This window comes from Chelonoidis abingdonii, chromosome 1 (genome assembly GCF_003597395.2).
Source record: "Chelonoidis abingdonii isolate Lonesome George chromosome 1, CheloAbing_2.0, whole genome shotgun sequence".
Lineage (NCBI taxonomy): Eukaryota > Metazoa > Chordata > Testudines > Testudinidae > Chelonoidis > Chelonoidis abingdonii.
Window position 1 is genome coordinate 20,478,299 of NC_133769.1, and position 14,195 is coordinate 20,492,493.

Below are 14,195 nucleotides of genomic sequence, written 5' to 3' on the forward strand. Positions count from 1 at the left end.
GTTTCGCGTATCTGGCACGTAAATGCCTTGCAATGCCAGCAACAAAAGTGCCATGCAAACACCTGTTATCCCTTTCAGGTGACATTGTAAATAAGGAGCAGGCAGCATTATCTCCCGTAAATGTAAACAGACTTGTTTGTGTCTGAGCAATTGACTGAACAAGAAGTAGGACTTGTGGGCTCTTAAGTTTTACATTGTTTTGTTTTTGAGTGCAGTTATGTAACAAAAAATGTCTACATTTATAAGTTGCAATTTCGTGATAAAGAGATTGCACTACAGAACTTTTATGAGGTAAATTGAAAAATACTATTTCTTTTGTTTCTTTTTTGCAGTGCTAATATTTGTAATAAAAATAATAATATAAAGTGAGCACTGTACGCTTTATATTCTGTGTTGCAATTGAAATGAATATATTTGAAAATGTAGAAAAACATCCAAAAATGTTTAATAAATTTCAATTGGTATTCTATTGTTTAACAGTGTGATTAAAACTGTGATTAATCATGATTAATTTTTAAATCACAATTAATTTTTTGAGTTAATCACATGAGTCAACTGCGATTAATCAAGAGCCCTAAAATAAACCTAGCTGGATGGACGATGTCCAGTGTAAAAAAATATTTTCTTCTGGGGCAATTAGTTGAAAATGGGCAATAAATGATTAATGTGGAGAATATAGCTGGATAAGGGGATATTTTAGGGGTCACAATTGACCTCAGAAGATCTGTTTCTTCCATTGTAAACACTTCAACAACCATATAACCTACCCAGTGCAAATGGTGTTTCCTATAGCTTAAACATCTTTTGCAGGACGTATTCAATCCAGAGGCAGTGGGACTGCCAGAAATCCAGAGTTTCTGTTGTTGTGAAAAGAGCTCCACAGGTTTACCAGACCAGCTGTAGCCTCTTAAGGTTTCCGGGCCCAAGTAACAGTCCCTAATTTAGATTATCTGTGCTGGCCCTGGAACAAAAAATTGTGTATAAACCTGAGCCCTAGCCAATGGGGAAATGCCTTGCAATACATTAAAAACTCTATTCTTGATATGTGATTAAGGCTGATCCAGCAGAAAATTATATTTAATTCACACTGGTCTCCACATAAGTTACAGTGCTTGGGTTTTTCCAACACAGATTGCTTCTGGAGATGTGGGTCTTCTGGAGCCATGCTGGCTCATGTGTCTTGGGACAATCCCAAGATCCAGTCTTTTAGGCTAGAAGAAGATAGGAGGATTAATATGATGATGGGTACAATCTTAGAAATTACTTTCCAAACTGTGTTTTGGGATATATCCCAACATCGTGGAAACTCGCAGCTCATGGAAAGCTTGTTTCTATAGTGCAGTGCTTGTAGCCAAATGGCTTATATTGCTTTGATGGAAGAGCAGATTGCTTCCAGGATAGAAGCTTGGCAGAGAGGCCTGGCTGGCTGGCAACTACAGAGTGAGTAACATTTCAGAGAAGATGGGCCTTAGACAAATTTGTAAAGATTTAGTCTAACTTTGTACAGGCCTTGATTGATCTCTAGCGGATGGGAACTGAAATGTCACTCTCATTACCCTCTCTTCCCTCTCCTCCTCCCACCGCTCTGTTTTCTTCCCTCCCATTCTTTTATCTTGCTGTCCCTTTTTAAAAACCTTTACTTTTTTAGATCCCTTTTTTGTGTGGTTTTATGTCTACCCAAACATTTGACATACATGCGTACCACCAACCTAAAACTGAGATCAGTTCACCAAGCAGAAGGACTGAAAGAAATAATATGGTTTCATATATTTGTTTGAGTGAATCTGTGACACAGAACTGGCATTTCTGAAATACATGGTATCATATATTTATAATTCAAATTCTTGATTATTGTACTACGTATATTTTGGCAATCTAATTGCCATAACTGTACTTTCTCCTCCTTTCCCCCCTTATTTTTGAAGGGGAAAAGTTTAATATATACATTTTAAAAAAAGGTTTCCAATTAATGCACTAATCACATACTTAGATATTTATCTACCATTTATTCAACACTCGGACAAAACACACTCACCCACCAAAAACCAGCACACCTGTCCAATAATTTTGAATATTAACATTTGATAGACATGCCTCACTTGTTAAATATGTGTAATCAGAGATTTCACTCAATTTATAAAATCACCAGAAACAGCATGTCTTGGGCAATGTAAAGGTGCTTGCTCACTTTGTAATAAAGGTAATACCCTATTAAATGGGCTGGGGATTATATTACTGTTTAATGTTTCTCTAAGCAAACACTCACTGTTGTAATGAATATTGTTTTGGCTCTGATATTTACATGGCAAAGATTTGTTAAAACTTCATAAATAAATAAATAGTTTAAAAAATATTTTCTTCTGTGCACTCACCTGATATTTTCGTTAAATAATCGCATTTCTCTGAAGCTCTTTTGGGAACCCAGAAAAATACAGGCAATAAAAGAGGCAACATTGCAGGAGCAAGAGTTCAGGTTAAGTCTTAAACTGAGAGAGTTAAATTAGATTTCCCATCTTCTTCCAAGACTAATTTTGGAGTACGTCTGCAACATAAATCACATCACATGCTCTGAACATTTTAATCAAAGATTTATTCCTAAAACTTTCTAATACAAAGAAGACATACAGAAGCCCCAAATCTGTGCTACATATATTATGCCATCCTATCTAGCGAGGATGAATACATTTCTTTGCTAGATAGTTATTGAATATTTAGATAATTTTAGAAGTGGTAGGGAAATTTTCCCTCACTATGCCCCTATAAATGAATCACTGATTCTAGTATATGCATATTTCAGTAAATGTTGCAGTGTAGTCTGCATGCAAAGATGTTTTGTGGAAATCAAAGACTCTTTATAACAAGTTTATTAGTGAACAATGGTAAGCTTATTTTCTCCACTCAGAAAAAGTTAATTCGGTTCAGAGATATCAAATATATTAAAGCTAATATTTTATTCTTTTATTTTAATGTAGTATTTATGCTGTTTTCTATGACTTTCTTTAAAGGATCATCTATTTCAACTGGACTGGCACAAATTTGAGAGAGGACGAGGCAGGTGCCCTTTTGATCCCAGCTCCTCCTTCATCTCAACTTTAATTGGTAATGAACTTTATGTCTCAATCTTCAAGGAGCTGTCAAACTGTCTTTCTGAGTCTCTTTCGTCAGATCTCCGAGGTGTTGTCAACTTTTCTTTACAGCCTTTGGCATGTCAGACTTACTTCTATCAGTGGTGCCCACATTAATATTACATTCCAGACACTGTTAATTTGAGCAAGTGTATCTCAGACAAGCGAGCAAATGTTATATTACATGCGCTGTTCTACAAAGATAATTGATTGTCACTTAATATTAATAGTAACATCAGTTTTCTTTTCTTTCAAAGCAAAATTATGTATTCAGCTCAAAATATTTACACAAATGAACCATGTATCCCAAAATGATAGTTTGCACTGTGAGCTTCAAAGACTTAATTTTGACAACAGGAATCTTAGAGAAATGCGTTTAGGCCTAATGGTTTTATAACTGAAGGCTTTTGTTGTGTATGCAACCTATAAGTTTTCTTAATATGCCAAATGTAGGGGGGTTGTAATTGTCTCTTCTTGTAAACCAAACAAACAAGGTGCTTATAAGTAGAAAAGTGTGTTTTACGTTGCAGCAATAGACTTGGTTCCAATCATACATAACAATTAATGTGGGCAAATTACCAGGCCACCACAGAACAACATTGACTGCTGCCCACAAGGCTCTTGTTGCAGGATCGAGATCTTTGAAACTAAACTACAATGCAATCCAGTATGTATTTATTTCTAACGTGGTGTTCTTGGGCAGAGCGTAGGATATCATAGCTTGCCAATCTTACAGTGCAAAGACGTTAAACTAGATAGGGACAGTAGAAAAGGAAAGGTGTCGATAAGAATTACAGGCAGAAGAAACAGGCCAACGACTATTGGTTGTGGGATGTGTAAATGATATGATTTTTGAGCTTTTCTTGAAAGAGACAGTGAGATAGAGAGGTGGGCAGGCTGATTCACAAAGCTAACAAGGATCACAAAGAAAGGACCAACAATCAGTAGAGGAGAAGGGCAAATATTATGAGTAAGAATACGCTTGAATACAGCGAGTAGAGGGAACACCTGAATCTAGAGGAAGGATGAGGAGATATGTATCAGGGAGTTGTTATGAAGAGACATGAAGATGAGGAAAGTGATTTGGTTTGATATCTTTCTGGAAAGAAACATTCTGGAGATAGTTTTGTGTTGTCTTGTTTTTCTTGACGTTTGCACTTTACATTGCAGTGGCACAAAATTTGTGGATTTTAATGCTTTTTTGTTGTTTACCTCAAACACCAAATAGACTGTATCATCTTGAACTAAAATCAGAAAGCCTACCCCTAGTATTTCAAAGGTACGTACCATGAGTGGATTATATTCAGATACTATGTTGATGTATCCTTTCACTTCAACACATTATTTTGGTGAGTTTTCCCTCCAATTCATGTAAAATCCTTGAAGTTACTTTTATTCAGCAAAATCTAACATATTGTAATGCATTCGCAGTATTGTTCATCACAGCTCAAATAACTTCATATTTAGTGGCTATATAGACATAGAAGATCCAGAAAAAAATATTTTGACTGACTTACACATGCCCTGAAGTACAGTTGATTATGGGTCTTTCACACACTCTTCATCGTTTTGTGTTTCAACCATTTCATAACCAAGACCGTGATCACACAGTGAGCTCTGCATAGGTGCAGGGGTCCACCTGCACAGAGCTTAACTTAGAACTGGAGCTTAGCAGTACGATCCTACATTTCTCAGTCTTTACTCAGGCAAAACTAAGAAAATAAATTACATTTGATTCTGCTCTAACTGCAAGGTCAATGCGAGTTTTATTATTGTCTGAAATAGGAGTCAGATTGTGTCCTAATGGAGCACTTCATGCCTGGGCATAAGGTACTTGCACTTCATGCCTGGATCTTGGGAAAAGCAGTTTTTGGTACATCTACACATCATTTTAAAACCCATGAGTCTCAGAGCTCAGGTCTACAGACTAGGGCTCCCAGTATGGCACTAAAAACAGCTGTGTAGACAGGCTTGATCTTAGGCACAGGCTTGAGTTTAGACTCTGAAACCTGGAGAGAGGGGTGGGTTTCAGAAACTGAGCTCCAGCCCAAGTGACAGCATCTACACAGCTTTTTTTAGCACCATAGCACAAGTCCCATAAGCTCTAGTCTATAGATCTGGGCTCTGAGTCTGGCTGCTGTGGATTTTGAAATGCAGTGTGGATGTATTCTTAGAGGTCCCATTCTAGAAGCTCTTCATGTGCAGAATTTTCACTGAAGTCAATTAATGTTCTACAAATGCATGGTTTATAGGATCTGACTCCTAAGAGCCTATAATATTTTAGTATCAGTAGACAAATGATCTCACTGTTTTATACTAAGCAGTATGAAAGTTTCCCAAAAACTTTAGGTTCACCGGGAATTTGTTTTATGTTAAAATCAGATTAACTTTTCTAGGAAAAAGTCATCCTTTAAATACAAATATAGCCAGATTGTCTACATTCAAATTGTTTTGTGAGGAAATGCTGTATTCTTAAAGGGTCATACAGTAGCTCAAGGAACCTATCCTTGATGTTATTTAAAAAAAATACTCATCTGAAGGTATAAAGTTCTTAAAGGTATGCATATTTTATATATTTTTTATATTTAAGGGCTCTCATATTCATAGCGAACGGAAACACTAGAAGAGTATGTTTTAGAGTGATTTTTTTTTACCCCTTTGAAGCCTACAGTGGAGCAGCCACAGAAGACATAACACTTGGCAAATGAACAGAATGAATTCTTAGGGCATCTTATGAGACCATGCAGTGTAGCTGTTTGGGTTTGTGGCAGATAGTTTGACAGTTTGGGATGGATTTGTCTGGAGGACAATGAGAGCGTAGAAACAAGCATTGTAGCCATTAGTAAATAACCTTTGTGTGGATGACACCAAAGCAGCAAGAGTGAAAGGCTGAACTACTTGCTCGGTCCAAGCAAAACAAATGAAGGCTAATCTTTGGATGAGATCAGGCAACAGGAAGATTAGTATTGTATGAGAAAACAGGCTAAGATTTACTCAGCCTAAGAAGACTTTAGCCATTTAGCTGTACTTGGATCATGCAGCCATAAAAGGAGATAAGAGATTAAGAAAATTAGAGGATGAATGAGGGCCTAGCCACAGGCATCCAAGTTCCATATTTCTATGCTGGCACCCAGGTTTGCCCAGACATATGCCAAAGAGGCTTGTGCACCTGAGAACGATGACCAAGGGATTCTGGCTCATTCCACATGAGAGTAGGGGCTTTTCTTATCCATTCCTTCTTTCTTGGCCCCTTTATCTAATATTGGATTTGGCACCTTACTAGACAAGCTACTGTGTGCTTGAAGAACAATCTGCCCAGCAGAAGGGCTGGTCCTCAACACGAACAGTAGCTGGCAAGAGTGTAAACCCAGGATTTTTTTTTATTCATCTCAGATGAAGAACAAATATAAGAACATAAGAACGGCTGTACTGGGTCAGACCAAAGGTCCATCTAGCCCAGTATCCTGTCTACTGACAGTGGTCAATGCCAGGTGCCCCAGAGGGAGTGAACCCAATAGGCAATGATCAAGTGATCTCTCTCCTGCCATCCATCTCCGCCCTCTAACAAACAGAGACTAGGGACACCCTTCCTTACCCATCCTGGCTAATATCCATTAACAAACTTAACCTCCATGAATTTATCCAGTTCTCTTTTAAACGCTGTTATAGTCCTAGGCTTCACAACTCCTCAGGCAAGGAGTTCCACAAGTTGACAGTGCACTTTGTGAAGAACTTCCTTTTATTTGTTTAAACCTGTTGCTATTAATTTCATTTGATGACCCTAGTTCTGTGTATTATGCGAACAAGTAAATAACATTTCCTATTACTTTCTCTACTCACCATGATTTTATATACTCTTTATATCCCCTTAGTCTCCTCTTCCAAGCTGAAAAGTCCTAGCCTCTTTAATCTCTCCTCATATGGGACCCATTCCAAACCCCTAATCATTTTAGTTGCCCTTCTCTGAACCTTTTCTAATGCCAGTGTATCTTTTTTGAGATGAGGAGACCATACTTGTACACAGTGTTCAAGATGTGGGCATACCTGGATTTATATAAGGCAGGGGCACTCTAGACATTTCGCTGCCCAAGCACGGCAGCATGCTGCGGGGGGTGCTCTGCCGGTCGCCGGTCCCATGGCTCTGGGGACTCCCGCCAGGCATGCCTGCGGAGGGTCCGCTGGTCCCGCAGCTTGTGGAGCTGCGGGACAGCGGACCTCCACAGCACTCCTGCAGGAGATCTACCGGAGCTGCGGGACTAGCGGACCCTCTAGGCATCCACGAAGGCTGCCTGCCTGCCGCCCTCACGGCAATCGGACAGAGCGCCTCCACGGCATGCCGCCCAAGCAGTGTGCTTGGCATGGCTGGGCCTAGAGCTGCCCCGTATAAGGGCAATAGATACTCTCCAGCTTTATTTTCTATTCCCTTTTTAATGATTCCTAACTCCTGTTGCTTTTTTGACGCCTCTGCACACTGCAGGGACGCCTTCAGAGAATATCCACAATGACTCCAAGATCTTTTCCTGATTTATTGTAGCTAATTAGCCCCATCATATTAGTATAGTTGGGTTATTTTTTCCAATATGAATTACTTTACATTTATCCCATTACATTTCATTTCCATTTTGTTGCCCAATCACTTAGTTTTGTGAGATCTTTTTGAAGTTCTTCACAGTCTGCTTTGGTCTTAACTATCTTGAGCAGTTTAGTATCATCTGCAAACTTTACCACCTCACTTTTTACCCCTTTCTCCAAATCATTTATGAATAAGTTGAATAGTATTGGTCCTATTGTCATATAGCTTTGTAACAAGGGAAAGGAAGTTGTAAACAGGAAAATAAGTACAATTTTCAAAAGCACCTAAATGACTTAAGTGCCTATGTCTCATTAAAAGTCAATGGGAGTTAGGCTCCTATTTGACTAGGGCCCAGATCCTCAATGGTATTTAATCATCTAATACCATGGAGAAGATGGACATAAGTCACTTTTAAAAGTGGGACCTAGGTGCTTTTGAACATTTACCCAAGGGCCTTTAACAAACCATAAGTTTAACCCAATTCCTTTTTTTTTTTTTTATTTTAAATCTCTTTTAAAGGATTTGAAATCTGTTTCCAACTTGTAACCTAAGGACTTCCTGACACCACCAAACCCTCCATTCTTTTGAGACCTCCCTCTAAATTTCATATTACTCCCATTTTTGTTTAACTGATTACCATCTTCCCAATTATAATTTTTTTTAAGCAGGAATCCAGCGTCCTTCCCAATGGGCTGAACAAAATTACTTTAAAGTTTTATCTACCTACCTCTCTAAGTGTGCTTTTTCAATTCTGTCCCATTCAAACCCATCACCGTGATATCTGACCATTTATTTTTGTGCCCATCTCAGTGCACTTTACAAATTTGTCCATATTATTGTTCTGAATAAAGACCTGAATTTTATTTTCTGTCCCATAGTCTAAGGTTGAGTTAAATTGTTTAGAATTTCACTTCTTCATTCTATCCTTCGATCACTGTCTCTTTCACTCAGTTGTTCTCTTTTCCATTCCAAGAACAGGCATGAAAAACCAGAGGAATCATTATCAGAATGGATTTTCCTAGATAGAAAATAGACATTAAAACCTAGTGTAAATTTATCATAGCTTGCTTAAAGTATTAGATATATCAAAAGTTATAGGCCTAAACTGTTTTATCAGCCACTGTGGTCTTAGTCGATCAGCCTGCGTGATTTATTACAGAGCTGCTTTGACTATTGAAAGCATATGGGATGATAGGAGTTTTTTTGGTTTTGATTTTTTACATTTACATTTTATGCAACATCTTGCAGTTAAACATCTATTCTGTTTCCTTATTCTGACAATAAATTGGGACAAGTTTAATCATTCATAATAGAATTTTCATCACAAGCTACTTTACCATCAGGTCAGATGACCTGTCATAAAACTCACTAAAATGTGGGATATTCACTTTTAAAGCCAAGTCAGGAACTCTCTCATTTTATTGAACCAGGATTTGTAATTGAAGTGCTGAAATACACAAACTTTGCTTTTGACCTAAGTAAACCTATTTACATCTGATTTTAGTCATACATATCGCAAATGATCTTCCAGATTTAACTATTTCTAAACTTGTATCACATAGCTAAAAGTAATTCCTCTTATTTTGTTGTGAGGGCCTACTTCTGAGCTGAATATCCCCACTGGAGTCACTGAGCCCCAGATCTCAAAGATATTTAGGCACCTAACTCCAAGGGGAATTAGGTACCTAAATACTGGAAATCAGTGGGAGTTTGGTGTGTAAGTATCATTGAGGACCTGTGTAGAAGAACTGCCTCATACTAGTACTCTTCATTATTATGTTTTAAAAATATAGAATACGTACCATTGGGGTGCTTTGCAAAAGTTATAGCTTAGCGGCTCCATAAAATGGGGGACTACTAATGGTAACCCTTAGTATTTCCATTGTTTTACTACTTTCACTTCAAATTACTCATACTAAAAACATCACCAACGACTGAAGCACAGCCATTTCTGAGGTAGAAATCTATTCTAAACTTGCAGTAATTTTGAGAGGAGAAGTGGGACATAATATTTGTTTGATATTACACAAAGGATTCAACTAAAAGGAATGTTTCAACCTTGTGCTGGAATTTGGCACCCTTTTAACCTTGGCTTATACCTGTATTCTTAGGAAAATTGTCGTGTGATACGGCCCTATGCTTTATGTCACATCAAAGAAGAGATTTTCATCACAATACTGCCCTCTATTAATTTGCTGGTATATTGCATTATTGATAACTGTGAGGATACTTGTGTTGTTTCTTTTAAAATGTAGCACGAAGCCAGGCAAGAGGGAGATTGGGGATGTTTACAGGTAAAATCTCTATAAGGAATCAGAGAGGGAGTAGCTTTAGAGACAGTACTCCTGATATCTAATAATGTTTCTTGTTCAGTGTTAGAAAAAAAAGGATTTTGTGCTTCTTTACCATTGTCACCTGAAAGAAAATCAGTTCTGCATTTTCCTCTTCTTTGCACATTTTTGCAACTTTTACACTTTTTTCTTAGATGCAAAAATCCTATTGTCCTGAGTTGTCAGACACAATTCCAGTTGCTTTCCAGGATTGCAGAAATTGTCTCTTTATTTGTTATATGTAATTAAAAGCACTCCAAAGCAAAGCCTGACTAGATTTCAATGAGATAAAAAACAGAAGATACCATTAGACACATTAGATACTGCACAACGCATGTGTCTTCTCCAGAGAGATAAACTATACCCACTCAACTGCTACCACACCAAAATCAGGTTCAAATATTTGTTACACAGTCTACCTAAAGTCTATATGCTGTCAAAATCTTGTTCTGCTGATTAGAAACAGATTAGTGTGAATATTTTAGAAAGTCAAGCAAGAAAATGGATCATTTCCCTATACACACTATAACATTATACAGGTAGTTATGTTAATCTTGTGTATTAATTGCTCTGGCACTTCCTAAAAAGTTTACAGTAATGGACTGTAATGTATATGTGACCTTAAAGCAATGAGAATCTCATTATTGAAGTTTAAAGAATCCTAATGTGGTACCTATTTGTTCCTCGTTCAGAAAATATACATTAGAGAAGCAGCCAATGTTGGCTTTACCCTGCAGTCTGAGTGCATCTAAAATTCCTAGGGAATTTTGAGTGTATTAGGAATGCAGAATTCAGCCCTGTTGTTTCAAATAGCAGAATTTCTTTTCCATGTATGAAACTCTTAATCAAAAATCATTGTACCTAACCATTGGAGCAACTTATTAAGGTTTGTGGATTCTCCATAACAGGTAATTTTTAAATCAACATAATTTTTTTCCCCTAAAGATATTCCCTGGTTGTTGTTTTTTTAATATGGAGATATACCTATTGCATAGAACTGGAAGGGACCCTGAAAAAATCATTGAGTCCTGCCCCCTGCTTTCATTAGCAGGACCAAGTAGTGATTTTGCACCAGATACCTGGGTGGCTACCTCAAGGGTTGAGCTCATAAGCCTGGATTTAGCAAGCCAGTGCTTGAACCACTGAGCTATCTCTCCCCCTCTTTCCCTATACTGCCTGGTAATTGATAGTACGAGGATCAAATAGTAATTAATTCAGGGGGTCCAGGGAAGTGTTATACAGGAGGTCAGACTAGATCAGGGATTGGCAACCTTTGGCACACAGCATGTCAGGAAAATCTGCTTGTGGGCTGGGACGGTTTGTTTACCTGCAGCGTCCACAGGTATGGCTGATCGCTGCTCCCACGGGCCACGATTCGTCATTCCAGGACAATGAGGGCTGCGGGAAGCGGCTTGGGCCAAGGGTGTGCTGGCGACCGCTTAGTGTGCCAAAGGTTGCCAATCTCTGGACTAGATGATCACAGTGGTTCTTCTGGCATTTTAATCTGAGTCGCATCAGTGTTAACATATTTTGAAATGTTTTCCTTGTGAAGTCAGCTATCACAGTCCACTAATCAGAGCTCCTATTGCTTTTCCCTGATTTTTCTGATGAATCTTCTTGCCATGGAATCAATAGTTTGAGCCAGGGGTGGCCAACCTGAGCCTGAGATGAAGCCAGAATTTACCAACGTACATTGCCAAAGAGACACAATAATACATCAGCAGCCTCCCCATCAGCTTCCCCTCCATCCCAGCTCCCAGCGCCTCCCCCTCCTTCCCCGCACCTCCTGATCAGCTGTTTCATGGCATGCAGGAGGCTTGGGAGTGGGGAGAGGGGGAGCAAGGGCATGGCAGGGGAAGGGGCAGGAACAGGGCTGCCTTGGGGGGGCAAGTGGGGCAATTTGCCCCAGGCCCTGCAGGGGCCCCCACGAGAATATAGTATTCTATAGTATTGCAACTTTTTTTTATGGAAGGGGCCCCCATAATTGTTTTGCCCCAGGCCCCCTGAATCTTCTGGGCAGCCCTGGGCCGGAAGGGGGTGGACTGGGTGCAGGGCCTCTGGCAGACCTGGGGGTTAAGCAGTGAGCACCCTTTGGCACACTGGATAGTTGGCGCCTGCAGCTCCAGCCCCAAAGTCGGTGCCTATACAAGGAGCCATATATTAACTTCTGAAGAGCTGCATGTGACTAGTTTGAGCTATTAGACAAGCAAATAGTTAAGAGAGAAGAGATTTATTTGTTTAATCTGTTCCCTACTTTATATAATCACTGTGCTTACAAAAACACTATGTTTGTGCAAATTTACAGAAAGACAGTGGACAGGGGCACTTACCTGGGAGTCTGAAGTTCTATTTTGGGTTCTGCCCTGATTTAGTAGCAACTACAAGCAAGTAACTCTTTGTCCTCCAGTTTGAAATGGGATGCCTGATGATACTTACCTTCCTTTGTAAAACACTTTGAGATCTACAGAAGAAAAACTCTGTATAGGCTTATCCAAAGACAATGCAAAATCTGCCATTGACTTCAGTGGCCTTTACAACAGGTCCTAAAAGAGCTGAATTTTGTTAGTAAGGAAGGAGGAGAGCAAAATCAGAAAACCATAAGAAACTTTTAAGTTAAGGTTACAGAAGGAACAACCATCCTGCAAGTCCTGTATTTTTCAGTTATATAAATCCTGTAACATAAACAGGGAATATATTAATCTATATTCTTAACTGAAAAATAAGAATGGAAACTTCTACTTATTATAAGTGCAAAATAACAGTAGGGATTATTAACTCTGGAAATTTATCAGCATTTTCAGACATTTGTGATTCATTCTGTATAACCTTAAAGTTGCACTTGGGTAAGTTTTGTTTTGGGGGATTTTTTTGTTTGTTTTTGGAGGGACAGTTTGGATTTCATTTTCTTGAATTCTTTTTTTCTAGAAAAGAGAAACATGGAATTGTCTTTTGTGCTCTCACTTAAACTTTGATGGTCACCTTTCTTTGAACATCATGGGATGTGGGCGGAATGCTCTAACCTATTGAGCAAAATCTGCCAAATTGACTTCAGCTAAGGAAAGGCTTCAGGCTTGGATCCATTTTTTTGTCTGGAAGGCAGGCAGTGTTAACAGTTTTTAATTAATAAAACCTCTCTCTCTCTCTTTTTCTCTCTCTCAAAACACAAATCCTACCCCAAGCAGAGATTTTACCTAGAAAAAGGGAAAATGACAGATACTGAATAGTTTGACATGGTACTGCACAACGTTTTGATTAAATAACTAGAGCTATATAAAATTAATATGGGAAAACCGATTAAAAGCTGACCAACTGATAGGCTTCAAAATGTAATTGTAAATGGGGAATCATCGTCAAGCGGATGTGTTTCTAGTGGGAGACCGCAGGGATTGGTTCTTGGCCCTATGCTATTTAACATTTATATCTATGACCTAGAAGAAAAAATAAAATCATCACTGATAAAGTTTACAGATGACATAAAAATTGGGGGAATGGTAAGTAGTGAAGAGGACAAGTCACTGGTACTGAGAGATCTGGATCAGTTGGTAAGCTGGGTGCAAGAAAACAAGAAGTGTTTTAATACAGCTGAATGTAAATGAATACATGTAGGAACAAAGAATGTAGGCCATACTTGCAGGATGGGGGACTCCATCCTGGGAAGCAGCGACTCTGAAAAAAGATGTGGGGTTCATGGTGGATAATCAGCTGAACATGAGCTCCCAGAGCAACGCTTTGGCCAAAAGGGCTAATGTGACTTTAGGATACATAAATGGGGAATCTTGAGTAGGACTAGAGAGATTATTTTACCTCCATATTTGGCACTGGTACGATCACTGCTGTGTCCAGTTCTGGTGTCCACAATTCAAGAAGGATGTTGATAAATTGGAGAGGGCTCAGAGAAGAGCCCCATGTGTTACAGGGATAGAATCTAGGAGCGCAATCTATTTAGCATAACAAAGTGAAGGTTAAGGGGTGACTTGATCACAGTCTATAAGTAGCTGCATGAGGAACAAAGATTTCATAGTGGGCTCTTCAGGCTAGCAGAGAAAGGTATAACGTTATTCAGTGTCTGGAAGTTGAAACTAGAAAAATTCAGATGGGAAATAGGAAGTAAATCTTTAACAGTGAGGGTAATTAGTTGTTGGAATAATTTACCAAAGGTAGTGGTGG

General features: G+C 38.8%; 1 protein-coding gene across 2 annotated transcripts in view; it reads left to right on the forward strand.

Annotated features, from left to right (window-relative positions):
- The window catches only part of SEMA3E (semaphorin 3E), a 283,264-nt gene that overhangs the window by 225,404 nt on the left and 43,665 nt on the right, over positions 1-14,195 (forward strand). For both annotated transcript variants that reach the window (XM_032801538.2, XM_032801539.2), the window contains one exon: positions 3,006-3,099. In XM_032801538.2, coding sequence (XP_032657429.1) covers positions 3,006-3,099 — 94 coding nt within the window. The remainder of the gene's footprint in view (positions 1-3,005; positions 3,100-14,195) is intronic.